Source organism: Macadamia integrifolia, unplaced genomic scaffold (genome assembly GCF_013358625.1).
Source record: "Macadamia integrifolia cultivar HAES 741 unplaced genomic scaffold, SCU_Mint_v3 scaffold2107, whole genome shotgun sequence".
NCBI lineage: Eukaryota > Viridiplantae > Streptophyta > Magnoliopsida > Proteales > Proteaceae > Macadamia > Macadamia integrifolia.
Window position 1 is genome coordinate 59,225 of NW_024868515.1, and position 13,751 is coordinate 72,975.

Below are 13,751 nucleotides of genomic sequence, written 5' to 3' on the forward strand. Positions count from 1 at the left end.
TACTGATGACAATGCCGAAAGCGAAGTGTTAAGAGTGCTTGATTTTCTGTCATCTGGGTGTTAAATCTCTATATCATTCTTTATTACTTTTAATATACACTTTTGCCGAAACAGAACCTTTGCGAGATGCTTCTCTCACTGCTCCTCTCTTCAGAAAATGTTCCATTGTAGTGAGAGACCGATCCTAGGCCCGATTCCTATTTCTAAAACGGTACTCCAGCTTTCTTTCAAAGGCAATGCTTAGCTCCTCCACTCGTGGGGATTCGAAATTAGTCAGATGCGGTTACTTCATCTTCCTCTGCTTTGACTCACCAAGGTTTAATGTACTACTATCCCTTGCGATGGTGATAATACCATGGTTTAAGTGTATGGTATCGGATTGGAGATCGGTCACCTTAGAAAATTGATAACGGTACAGATTTATTTCTTAAAAATCAAGGTTTTTGATATTTTAACCTTGTTTTGTATCGTTCCACTGATGCAAGATCGACCAGGTATCAAGACTAGCATGTGTCGTTATTGATCTGAATCACCCAATACAACCGATCCATGTGATACCTCAAACCATTACTCAAGGTCTATGAGAACTATGGAATGTGAATTGATCTGAGTTTGAACTGTACCGTTCTTCATTCGCGAAGAAAAGTATTTGGGTGAAGAAGATCACAAGGTGTATATGAGCAGAGATTCCCCACTCCTTGAAAGTGTCTATCATTAAAGATTGCCCCAACCAGGGTCCTAAGTATTAGTGGGTGGGACGGTGACAAAAGCTCAAATTTATTTTGGAAGATTGTTGGATGTGGATTTTCTTCCAACCCATGACATTAGGATCATAATTTTATTTTGGCTATCCAATGCAGGACTTAAGGGTGTGCTTGTGACTTCATTAAAGGATTATTACCACCGCTCATGATTTCAAGTATAGTTCTGGGATCAGTTGTATCAGATTGGTATCAGCTTAGACCGATTTGGATTGGTTATCTGGATCGTTTCAGGTGTAAAATAGTAAGAAATAGTACTTTTTAAAAAAGTAAGGGCAAAATCGATTGATATCCACCTATCCGATCTAGATCGATATCGGATTGATATCGTCAGAGACCGATATCAATACATAAAAAGGCAAAAAATTGGTGCACAAGATTCTCCTTCCATCTAAGTTTCATAAGTGTCCATGTATGAGAGAGAATATTATTTTGTAGGTTCTTAATAGTTAATATTAAACACCCCCCCCTTGTGTCAAGGCAAAGAGCTGTAACTCTCATGTTTTTGGCGGTCTCCTATGATATCAGTCAAGTTGAAAGTGGACAGAGCTAGCAAAGAAAAGCTTTGAATTAGTGGAAGGGAAGGTCTCCTCAGAAATCAAGATGGCACAGTGCTTCCAGTTTTCTATGGTGTATGTATGATATTTGTTCTAATTTTGTGGTTGAGCTGCGTGCTTTTGAGAGATGGATTAAGGTTATGTATGGATATGGGTTTCTCAAATTTTTCTATTAGTTCTGATTCCACTTTGATTGTGAATTCAGTGTCTAATAGGTTATGTGAGTTGCGAAGTTGCTAGTATTGGATTCAGGAGGTTATGACTTATGACGCTATGTGAATCTCTTCAAAATTGAATCTCTTTCTCTTTTTGGAGAGTAACAGAGTAACGGATTGATTAGCGAACTTGGCATGTGCATCAACTACGGATTCTAATTTTCTCGATGATCAAACTCTTCTTAGAGACCTTAGCCTAATCATTAGGGAAATAAAATTGAGTGGTGTTTTTTTCGAATATAATTTTCCTTTGATTTTTTTGGTTGTGCTTTGAGAGTGTGAATGCCTCTGTTTTCATATTATTAATAATATTTTAGGGGTCTACTAGGTCTCAGATAATATTGAGGATAAGAAAAAAAAGTAATAGTCTGGGTCGGTCAAATCATATATCGATACTTAGCTAATCCTAGATCCAATATTGATAGTGGATTATGGGTAAAATCATTATATATATATATATATATATAATATTTAAAGTTTGCGAAAAACCAACTGATCCAAAACAGTACGAGCCAATTTGAATTTGTATTATATCGGTATTTGTGGAGATTGATACACAAGATTTTTTTTTTTTACCGTGAATATTAGCTGGACCCGGGGAGCCTCTAAGATATTATTAATAAAATAGAAAAAAAAAATACAAGGGGGGACATAACCCGCCTTACCTTAACCCCAAAAACATAAGCACTCGCATTCTCAAAGTACCAAAAAAAAAAACCAATGGAATAAAAGTTACATTCTAAATATCGAGCACTTAGCTTTATCTTCCCTAATGATTGGGTTAAGGTCTCTAGGAAGAATTTGGTCATCGAAAAAAATTGAATCCATAATTGAAGCACATGTCAAGTTCACCAACCAATATCAATACCTAAGAACTAAATCCATGGCCTCGACCCCAATTAAGGGTCATGATTGTTGCCGCCACTCGAAGATACAATTTGGTGTAAATGATTAAATTATTGCTATAGTCACATGATCATGAATTGGTGATAGTTACCATTTTTATCTTGAAAAAAAGTTATAATCCAATAAAAAAAAGATTAAATGATACCAATTGGGAGGTGATTTATTGGTAAATTGATACAGAGTAAGGGTAAAAACATAAAAAATTTCAATTCACTTTTGTAGTTTTTTCTCTGTAAAATTTTTTTTTGCTGCTGCTGCTTCTTCTGCATATAAAAACGTTTCAAAATCTATCACAAAAATGGTACAAATGGAAAAGTCACACCGGAGAGTCGACGCAAGGAGAAAGGTGAAAAGTTCTTTTAACTCAAATATTATCAGGATCCAAGCCAGTTACTAAAATTTTATTAGAAGAACCAGTAGAAAATATACAAAAAGGAAAACATAACCCGCCATATATATATATATATATATATATAACACTCACAACACTTACCCTACTCAAAAACGAAAACTAAGAGCCCAACTTTGTCTTCCCTTATGATATGCCTAAGATCCATTGGAATAAAAATATCAACCTCAAATTTAGAGTAAGTGATTAGTCCCAAACACCATATGCCGACACAGAGAGAATGATATAGATAGATAACTTATTTTCTTGAAATCAATAGCAACAGCTCCACGGATTGCATGAGTTTTGGAACACAATTTTTACAATGAAAGAAAATAAGAATTGAAATGAGAAGTCACTTATGATCAAAGACTTAGTTCTCCATATCAATCTTCGAATATATCAATACGATATTCATCCATATCAAAATCATCAGATCAGATAGGTGCATGGTCACTTTTGCCCTTACATTTTGAAAAATATATATATTTTTATACCGTTTTATCATAAATCGATATACATAATTGATCTGAATTGATCAGTATATATTTTTATACCGTTTTATCATAAATCGATCTAGATGACCAAATATCGATATCAACAGATATCGATCTGATACGATCAATACGATCCGGACACTTAAGACCATGCTCACAATTCACAAATGCCTTTTGTGTTTTTAGTCTTTCTCTTCTCTATTCTCTCCCTCATTCATGGATGGTTGTCTTGTTGGTGTATGATGTCTTGTAGTTCGTCGCAGTTTAATCCAAGGATGTACTGGTGCAGCACCTAGTCGCTATATATTTGTAGCGAGGGTTTCTTTCTCTGTAATGCAAGCAATACTGACAGGTGTGAGGACGAGCGCTGTAACCCTATTCTCCATTGATAGTGAAGCAGGATCTCATCTCACTGGGGACGTAGGCAACCTTGTCGAATCTCGTAAAATTTGTGTGCATTGTTTGTTTTGTTTTTTCATTATCTTCTGTATCGTTTTAAGTTTGCGTTTCTACATGTCTGTCTGGAAAATTAAAGTCTACCTCCCTTCTATGATTGTACTCATTGCTCAGCCCAGTAGGGGCCATGAGCATTGCAAACTGTCACTAAACGATCGATTTGAAATTGGTTCCAAATTGACACATCTTTTACTGTAGAGATTTTTTTTTTGGTTGAAAACAGGAGGATAACATCGTGACAAGTCTTCTTTTCTTTTTCTTTATGTATGGTGGTGGAAGCGATTACTTAAACTATTGCCTTTGAAAAGGTAAACACAAAGGACAAGGGTGATTTGAAGAAAAAAAGCAGGATAGAGCTTTTCTCTACTCTACCGTGCTGAAAACGATAGATTTCAATCATTGCTATAGAAAGTAGAAACACAAGATCATGGTATGGTACTATGGTTGTTAGAACTTAGAAGCGAAGTTGCCCGGCCAGAAGCTTCATTCCAGTTTCACTACTTTTGTGATTTAGAACTGAGAAACAACTGATCAAATCATCAAATCAAGTTTATGCTCCTGAATCTCTCCTTAACATCTCTTGAAAGGAAGAAAAATGTTTACTCTTAGGCTTGTAGGAGGGATTTTCATCGTTCTTCTTCTAAAGAAACTCTTCGACAAAAGAACTGATCATGCTTCTGCAAATGGAAAGAACGATGCCAGTGCCACACAAAAGTCCGACTCCGATTCCGATTCCTCTTCTGGAAAGAACGACGCAGCAGCAGCATCATCATCTGCCACACAAGAGTGCGATGATTCCTCTTCTTCTGAGTGGGATTACGAGGTATTCTTGAGCTTTAGAGGTGAGGATACCCGCACTAAATTCACCGACCACCTCTACAACGCCCTCCTCGATAAAGGAATCCACACTTTCAGGGACAACGAAGGACTTCGAATCGGAGAAAAGATCGGTCCAGCGCTTATCTCTGCGATCCACCAGTCCAAAATCGCTATCATCATCTTCTCAAAGGACTATGCTTCCAGCAAATGGTGCCTCCATGAAGTTGCAGAGATTGCGGGGTACATGAAAAAGGGGGGCAAAAGACAAATAAAAGCGATGCCCCTATTCTACGATGTAGATCCATCGGAGGTCCGAAACCAGACTACTGGTAGCTCCTATGGGAATGCTTTTCGAGACCACGAGAAGAATTTCGACAAGGAGACTGTAGAGGTGTGGAAGAAAGCTTTGAGAGAGGTTGGTGAATCCAAAGGATGGGATCTGAAGAATACTGTTGACGGGTAAGTCCTCAACACCTCTTCTTCATATTGTCATGAATCGGTAATCGGGTATCAATTAGGTGAATTGCCGATTAGGCTTGGAATCGGCTGATATCGATCTCGATTCTAACGGATCTTAATCGTTACTGCCTTAATCTGCCAAATTGGATTTTATCGGCCCAAAAACCCTTGAATCGTTGTGTTTCTTAGATCTTTAGGCTCCTCCCATGGGATCCATCCTGTGGTTCTTGGGAGCGAAACGGGAAATGGAATCTTTAAGGGTAGATTGGAAAATTCCACCCCTGCCCCTGCCCCTGCCCCTAGGATTATATTTCCCCAACTTAGGTCTCGGCCAAATCTTTTTCTTTGCTAGGACCCATTCTAGTCAATTCCAATCCAATCCAATTGTAATCTATATTATCAATTAGGCCAATGCCAGGCCGAGTTGACTTAGGTTTGGATTAATATTTGCGGTGACTAATTTGCCCTTGTTAGGGTGTCAAAACTTTTTTTTTTTTCCTAAACTCGAATATTATCTGGGGTGGGAAAGCTACTAGAATTGTATTAAATATGAAACGGATAATAAAAAGAAAAGGGGATGATTGAGGCTTATATACGTGAGTTCTCTCGCTCAAAGTAGCCACTGGTCGTCCCTGGTTGAGTAACGTGAGAAAGAAAAAGTTGATTTCTTCCTCGTTTGCTATTAAACATCTAAATTCTGGTTATTTACAATTAAGCCTCTTTTAATCCCTTAATCTATTTTAGTACTTAATCTTGTTTTAATTATCAAAAGAGCCCCCAATTCTAAATTTCATTTCTTATTTGATCCCTTCACTATTTATAGGGGTGCAAGTTTGGCCCTGGCCCTGGACTTAGGGTTCGGCTGGGGTTCCCAACCCTACCCTACCCTGTTGCAGCCCTACTTCACTTGTTACTTTACTCATGAGGTGGACTTTTACCGAATTTACGAAAATCTCCATTATCCTTGATTAGTTGAGTCTTATTGTTCGGGGTGGGCCCATAAGTGATCTAAGCCGGGTTTAAAGACCACAAATCCACATCATTCCCCTTATCTTTGAATAGTGTTTCATACATACCTTGGCTTCCATCATTACAGGCCTAGGATTTCAGTTGTGCACAAGAGAGGTTTTTCCATATGTTGTTGATGCTCCTAGGTACAGATTTATTTCACTCTACTATTGTGAAAATAATGATTTTTCATGGGAGAACAGCTCTAAATTGCCATTTGCAAATCTTTCGTTCCCTCAATTAAGTAACACTGTGACCTTTGGTGCTAAAATCACCTAATCATGACCTACCTTCCTTGAACACATCTATACCTAGCAATGTTGAAATCAACTATCACAGGTTTACGGTCTCTCTCAAAATACTACTCAAGAGTAAGGAGGAAGTTGGGAGTCAATTTCCATTGAAGGGAGGAGCAACTCCTAATGAATATGGATTAGGGACCAAAATAATTGTATTAGTGGGTCCACAACAATCCCCCAACATCTACATCTAATCTACATGTGTAGTTCTTATTGTTCGGGTGGTGGGTTGAGGATTTCAGGTCCATTGAGGGAGGGAGTGTCAGCCTAGCATGCCCCTTCAATTAATTGGTAGGCTATATCTAGTATTCTTTGGACTTTGATGGCATGCAAAGTTTTATATGAGGTACTCCCTGTCTAGTAGCCGGTTTGGTAGAGGGGAGGATTGTCCTTCCTTAACTCTGTTCTCTTTCATCTATGATCAATAGAATTTTGAAAGGTCACTTATGACCCTAAAATTTTGAGTTTAGAGGAGGGGGGAAGTTGGTAAGGTGGAGTTCATCTGCCTATGTTTTTCATGCCACATAAGCTCTATACAAAAATGAAATGCTTCTTCTGTTAAGCTTGGGGTCATTTCCAATTCCAGAAGCCCCTGCCCCACTTTAATACCTGGAAGCAGACTGCACTAGTTCTTCGCTATCTTTGTTTTCTGTTTAAAAATATCTCTCCAAAAATGTGAATCTTTTTAGTTCGTCAAACCTCCTTGGCCTCGGCCCTTTTAATTTCTTTTCTCTAACCAAACCAAACATTGTGGCTCCCGAAAATTCTATCTGTACAGTTAAATATTTAGGGTGAGAATCAATAGGAAGAATGCAGTAAAATATCATAATTTACTTTTAGTGATAAACTAATATATTTTAGTTCACAAAATGTTTCATCCATTTTCAATTCATATGTTTCCTTTACCATTTTTATCTTTTTAATTTATCATCCAACTCATTTATTTTCCTTTTTGTTTGAATTATGCAGGCATGAAGGGAAGTTAATAAAATTAATTGTTAACGAAGTTTGGAGTGAATTAAGAAAGAGCCCCTTGACTATTTCTGACAATATGGTCGGAATTCATTCTCATATTAAAGAAATGATGAAGTTGTTAAACATTACATCTAAAGATAGACGGATTATTGGTATCCATGGCTTAGGTGGCATTGGTAAGACAACGATTGCCAGGTGTGTGTACAATACAGTCTATCATCACTTTGAAGGATGTAGCTTTATAGCAGATTTTCGAGAAACTTTCCGAACAAAGGGAGCTGTCCATTTGCAAAGTCAACTTCTCACTAATATCTTGAACCTTGAGAATCCAAACATTACTAGTGTTGATCAAGGAATTGATATGATCAAGCAAAGATTATCAAATAAAAAAATTCTTATTGTTCTTGATGATGTGGATAAAAAACGTAACTTAGATGCAATAATTGGGAATCGTGACTGGTTTGGTTTTGGAAGTAAGATTATTATTACAACTAGGGACAGGCATGTCTTAAATGTTCTTGAAGTAGACGAAACTTATGAGCCCAATGAAATGGATTCAGATCAATCTCTTAAACTTTTCTGCAAAAATGCCTTCAAAATTGACCAACCTCCAAAAAATTATTTGGATCTCTCAAAAGATGTGGTAAAAACAACTGGAGGACTTCCTTTGGCTCTTGAGGTTATAGGTTCTTATTTATGTCATAAAACAGAATCAACATGGGAAGACACAGTGAAGAAGTTGGCCAAAATTCCAAATAATGAAGTGCTGACAAAGTTGAGAATAAGTTACGATGGATTAGAAGATGAAGAGAAATCGATGTTTCTTGATGTTGCTTGTTTTTTTATCGGAATGGAAAAGAATATTGCGTGTTACATATGGGATGGCTGTGAATTTTTCCCTAAATCAGGAATTGAAAATCTTTGCCTGAAGTCACTAGTTAAGATTGGTGAAGAAAATGAGCTAATGATGCATGATCAGCTGAGAGATCTTGGAAGGGAAATTGTTCGTCAAGAAAACCCTAAGGAGGTTGGGAAACGTAGTAGGTTGTGGTTGCACGAGGAGGTATTGGAAGTATTGAGTACTCAACAGGTTGGTTTTCAATAAATGATTAGTACATTTAAATTTGTGTTTCCAGTCATTAATTATGCTTTGAAGCATTAGCTAGCTATATATTTTCAGCTAAAGTAATCGGTCATTACAATATAAGGTTTGACAAACCAAATGGTTGACATGGGTTGGGTTCATGTTAGAAAGGAACCAACACCCACCTCACCATCCAAGTTTTAGGCTTTCAGCCTAATACAATACACAAATTATAAAAAGTGCCAAAATGTGTTATATTCTGGCTTTTTCAATTGTTGTAGCATTTTCATTTCGGATTAATATTTGACCACTGATGTGGATGGCATTGGTCCATTATAACTTGGACCCACCCATTAACTAAAGCCTGACCAGACTTTGTGAATGTTACTAAATTTGGTTTTACATGATAATCTTCCATACTTATTTAAGGTCCTTTGTTTTGCAGGGAACAAGGAAAGTTGAAGGACTATCTATTACCTTCCCCTATCGGGGAAATAACCAATGTATGATGATTGAATCCTTTGCCGCTATGACTAAACTAAGGTTACTTCAGGTGGATAATGCCACGGTTGCTGGAAACTTGGTGCTTTCTTTTCCAGAAATGAGATGGCTTAGTTGGAAAAGATGCCCTATGCAATTTACACCAACCAGTCTAAGGAGGTTGTGTGTTCTTGATCTGTCAGAGAGTGACATCACAGAAAATTGGATGGGTTGGAACTATATCAAGGTCTCTAAGAACTCTCCCTTTCTTTTATTTCTTGCGATCAATCATAGAATACTTTTAAACATCAATTGATTAATATGTGATAAATTTTTGTTCTGTTATGCAGGAGGCAAAATCTCTTAGAGTTCTGAACTTGAGCAATTGTTATGAATTATCCCGGATTCCAGACTTCTCAGAAAATATACAATTGGAGGTATTGGTTCTTGAAGACTGTAAAAAGTTGGTTACAATTGAAGCGTCCATTGGTCATCTTAAGAAGTTAATCATATTGAACATGAATGAGTGCGAGAGTCTAATGCATCTCCCAGCCAGCATTGGTGAGTTGACTTCTCTCAAAATACTTGACATTAGAAATGTAAAAATCGACCAATTGCCAGAAACATTGGGCCGCTTGGAAGCCTTAACGGAGCTGTATGTTGACTTTTCTGCAATAAGGTTACCTAGTTCAGTACATCAACTGAGAAACCTCCAAATTTTAAGTACAGACCTTTCTTCTATGAAACATGAAGGTGCTATTAGAATTAAATATCAAAACAAGCCTCGTATGGGATTGGAGATGGATCTCCCAGACCTTCCTCCAAGTTTGAGATATTTGGATGCTTCGCTATGTGAAATGAGATCACTCCCAATGCTCTCAAATCTGACAAATTTAGTGGTATTGCAACTTTATGACTGCCCAAATTTGATGGAGATACCAACTGCTATCAATGCTCTTACGAGTCTGGAGTCGCTTGGTTTAGATGAATGCCCTCGCCTAGAATGCATCCCACATCTTCCCTCAGGTCTGAAAAGCTTGATTGTTCAGAATTGTGAAAATCTTAGAGAAATATCAGGTTACTTGGACATGGGAAATTTAGAGAAATTAGATCTTAGTAATTGCTCCAAGCTAGCAAAATTAAGCCTTGAGGGATTACATTCTCTGCAGCAGTTTGAGATTTCGGAGTGTGACTCATTGAGAAAATTGCCAAAACTTAGGGGCTTGAAAAAATTGAGGTGCTTAGAGTTCAGGAGAGTTGGCTTATCTGAGATTGAAGTGCTTGAGGGATTGTACTCTCTGGAAAAGTTGAGTATAGAGAATTGCCAATTATTAAGAACAATTCCAAATTTATCAGACTCGAAGAATCTTGAGTGCATTGAAATTAAACTATGCAATGAGTTATCTGAGATTGAGGGCCTTAAGGGATTGGACTCACTAGAGAAACTTTCTATATCAGATTGCCCATCATTGAAAAAGATGCAACTTCCCAAAAAATTGTGTGAATTATATATCTGGAAGTGTGACAAGTTATCTGAGATTGAGATTGAGGGTCCTGAGGATTTGGAATGTTTGACAATATTTCACATTTGTTGGTGCAAATCAATTGTAAGAATACCAGACTTATCGAACTTGAAGATGTTAAAGGATTTAAAGTTTTGGCACCTGCCGCTAGAGATTAACTGTTTTGAGGGATTGGAATCCTTGGAAGAATTATCCTTAAATGGATCCAAATCATTAAAGGTATTACCAGATGTCTCACCCTTGAGGAACCTGAAAGATCTATCTCTCTTTAATTATGAGATGTTAACCGAGATCCCAAGTCTTGGCGGATTGGTGTCCTTGGAAACATTGTATGTAAGAGGATGCAAATCAATTGAAATATTACCAGATGTCTCAAACCTAACAAAACTGCAGGTATTGGAGATTGAGGGTTGTGAAAAGGTTACTGAAATTCATGGAGTTGATAGGTTGCGACTCTTCAGGTCTTGAGTATCGATGGGTGCATTTCTATTGAAAGATTACCATGTCTATCAAACTTGAAGAATCTGACGAGACTATCTGCTAACAATTGCGAGAAGTTGATTAAGATTCAAGGTGTGGACGAATTGGAATCCTTAGAGTCATTTTGTATTCAGGGTTGCATTTCTATTGAAACATTACCATGTCTGTCAAAGTTAAAGAAATTGTCGTGTCTATACACTAGTGGCTGCAAGAAGTTAACCGAGATTCAAGGTGTTGATGAGTTGGAGTCCTTAAAGTTCTTTGATGTTCATGGGTGCATATCCATGCAATTACCAGATTTTTCAAGCTTCAAGTCTAAAAAATTGAATCCATCTTGCTTGCATATAGAGTGGTAGTCTACTTGAGATCTGTCTTAGAGGTTGTCATATCTGCACGAAATGGGATCGTGCAAAATTCAGTTTGCAAGCCCATCTATTATAGGTCCTGGAAGAGGGAGGAGCTTCAACCCTCAATCATTGCAGGTACCTCTCTCTCTCTCTCCCCAACTCTACCTCTCACCCGTACTTCAGTTCTCTCTCAATATTTCCTCATGTTTTTTGGGATAAAATTTTCTCTATGTTCCACCATTGTGATGATTCAGATTTTTTCACTTAGTTTCTTATTTATGCTTGAAGTTGATTATCAGCTTATCTTCTCAACCAGAAATGGGTGTTTTTGTATGAATTTCCTCACCCACAGTGATTAGAACTACAATTCACCTTCACTCATTCTCCAATCACCATTCATTAGATCCCTATACAGATTGATTCATGTTGTGGAAGATGTAGCTAGAAAACTTAAGGCACCTAATATATACAATTTTAAATTTCCATCCAGTGCACACAGTTTTGCTTGAATTTTTTCTCAGGTCAAAACAAATATGTTAAGACTCTAAAGCAGGCAAGCTAGTTCACTGATCCAACTTCCATTTGGACTTCCATTTGGACTTGGGACCAAATGAAATTTTAGCCAAAGATTCTGGTTGATATTACAAGGCTACCACAGTAATTAACCAATATGGATGTGGTTGGGTGAGTAGGCATCAAGTGTGACATTGTTCATCCATATTTCCCCTGCAGGTGATGCTGAAGATGAAGAAAACATATTACAAGGACCGTCTTCAAACAGAATGAATAAGGTCCTCTCTGTCTCTTCCCCCTCTCTCAGTTGCTCCCTTCTCTCGTAGCCTCATGCTAGTGTGAATGAAGGATGGTGTCTCACTCCATAGAAGATTTTTTTTTTTCTCCTGTTAATACTGGAACACCCTTGAGCATTAGCTAAGCATTTTGTTTCGGTTTCCAGTGAGGAAGGTCATTCCACTGCCAATGAAGGGTGCATCAGTATCCCTTGAGAGTAAAATATCTAGATGTGGCGCTGCTGCACTTCTATTACTTATTCAATATAGGTTGTTATCCAAATACTCTCACCATTAATTGTTCATTATAGTTTTATTTGGATTTTAATCTTGCATAATCACTTATCCAGGGTAACTTATTGTCATTTCTTGCAAACTTATGCATTTCTGGTTCCACTACAGGCGGTTTCTGCTCTATGATGCATCAGGTACAGAGTAATGTCATGTTGGAGACATACAATTTATGCCTTCCTGGCTTATACATTTTGTCCCATTGAGGAAGACAACGAGGAATCCTAATTCTAGCCTGTGATGGCCTGTGGGAAAAGGTAACATATTTGGTTGTTCTCCTTACTATTTTTTTGCTTGCATAATAAACCAGCATTTGTCACTAATTGGATTATTTAATTCCATTTATTTATATGTATATGAACAAACCATGCAGTAGGGATGCTTAGCTCCTATATGGAGACAATTGTAGAACAATGTGCATTCGGTGTTTGGCTGGAAATTTATCCATCGAAGACTTCCAATGGATGACAAGGTCTCACAAGAAGGCATTCCTTTGGCGTCAAGGTGTAATTTTTGCTTGAAAACATCTGAATCTGCTGTGTATATCTTCATGGAGTGCATCTATTCAAGGAAAAACTTTCCTGTCAAATTTTACCCGTCAACAATCTTCTGCTTTGGTGGAATAGGAAGCGTGGTGCTCGTCTTAATCCCAATGATTATATGGACCAAAAGGAATTTGAGATGATTTGTGGGAAGAGAAAGGAGCTCTGGAATGTTGAAGGAATACCTTTCCATGGTATTTTCAGCAGAAATGGATCTTCTTCAAAAATTATCTTTCAAACATCTTTTGGAAAATCTCCCATTGTTATAGGGAAGTTGCACTGGCTGATTTATTAGCAAAAGATGGGGCTGATACTCAGATGTCAATCAGTTGGCTTACAAATCCACCTTTTGTTCAAGATGAGATTATATGGGACATTCAAGGGAGATCTGGATTCTGTTTTGAGAATTGAGTCTTTTTCTACAGGATAAATCTAATGTTCCTTGTTAGACTTAGTGGTTTCTGTTAATGGCAGTGCTGAAGGTGGATTCATAAGGTCTATCTGGTTTGTCTTTGTTTTACTGATGACAATGCTGAAAGCGAAGTGTTAAGAGTGCTTGATTTTCTGTCATCTGGGTGTTAATCTGTATATCATTCTTTATTACTTTTAATATACACTTTTGCCGAAACAGAACCTTTGCGAGATGCTTCTCTCACTGCTCCTCTCTTCAGAAAATGTTCCATTGTAGTGAGAGACCGATCCTAGGCCCGATTCCTATTTCTAAAACGGTACTCCAGCTTTCTTTCAAAGCCAATGCTTAGCTCCTCCACTCGTGGGGATTCGAAATTAGTCAGATGCGGTTACTTCATCTTCCTCTGCTTTGACTCACCCTGGTTTAATGTACTATTATCCCTTGCGATGGTGATAATACCATGG

General features: G+C 37.5%; 1 protein-coding gene across 4 annotated transcripts; it reads left to right on the forward strand.

Annotated features, from left to right (window-relative positions):
* Positions 1-4,117: 4,117 nt before the first annotated feature.
* LOC122065731 (disease resistance protein RUN1-like) lies at positions 4,118-13,505 on the forward strand. Of its 4 annotated transcripts, none has more exons than XM_042629574.1 (8): positions 4,118-5,058; positions 7,335-8,430; positions 8,870-9,151; positions 9,255-11,389; positions 11,987-12,045; positions 12,210-12,312; positions 12,445-12,590; positions 12,707-13,505. In XM_042629574.1, exons 1-4 carry the CDS (start codon positions 4,376-4,378, stop codon positions 10,893-10,895), a joined length of 3,702 nt encoding a protein of 1,233 aa, XP_042485508.1. In that variant the 5' UTR covers positions 4,118-4,375; the 3' UTR covers positions 10,896-11,389; positions 11,987-12,045; positions 12,210-12,312; positions 12,445-12,590; positions 12,707-13,505. The 4 variants fall into 4 exon arrangements, with proteins under 4 accessions (XP_042485508.1, XP_042485509.1, XP_042485511.1 ...); XM_042629575.1 differs by having other exon boundaries at positions 12,710-13,505; XM_042629577.1 differs by having other exon boundaries at positions 4,120-5,058; positions 9,255-9,465.
* The last annotated feature ends 246 nt before the right edge of the window (positions 13,506-13,751 follow it).

Coding starts and splice junctions, on each gene's coding strand:
- LOC122065731 (XM_042629574.1), top strand. CDS start 4,376: ATGTTTACTCTTAGGCTTGTAGGAGGGATTTTCATCGTTCTTCTTCTA. Junction 8,431..8,869: donor AAGTATTGAGTACTCAACAG/GTTGGTTTTCAA, acceptor TTTGTTTTGCAG/GGAACAAGGAAAGTTGAAGG. Junction 9,152..9,254: donor TGGGTTGGAACTATATCAAG/GTCTCTAAGAAC, acceptor TCTGTTATGCAG/GAGGCAAAATCTCTTAGAGT.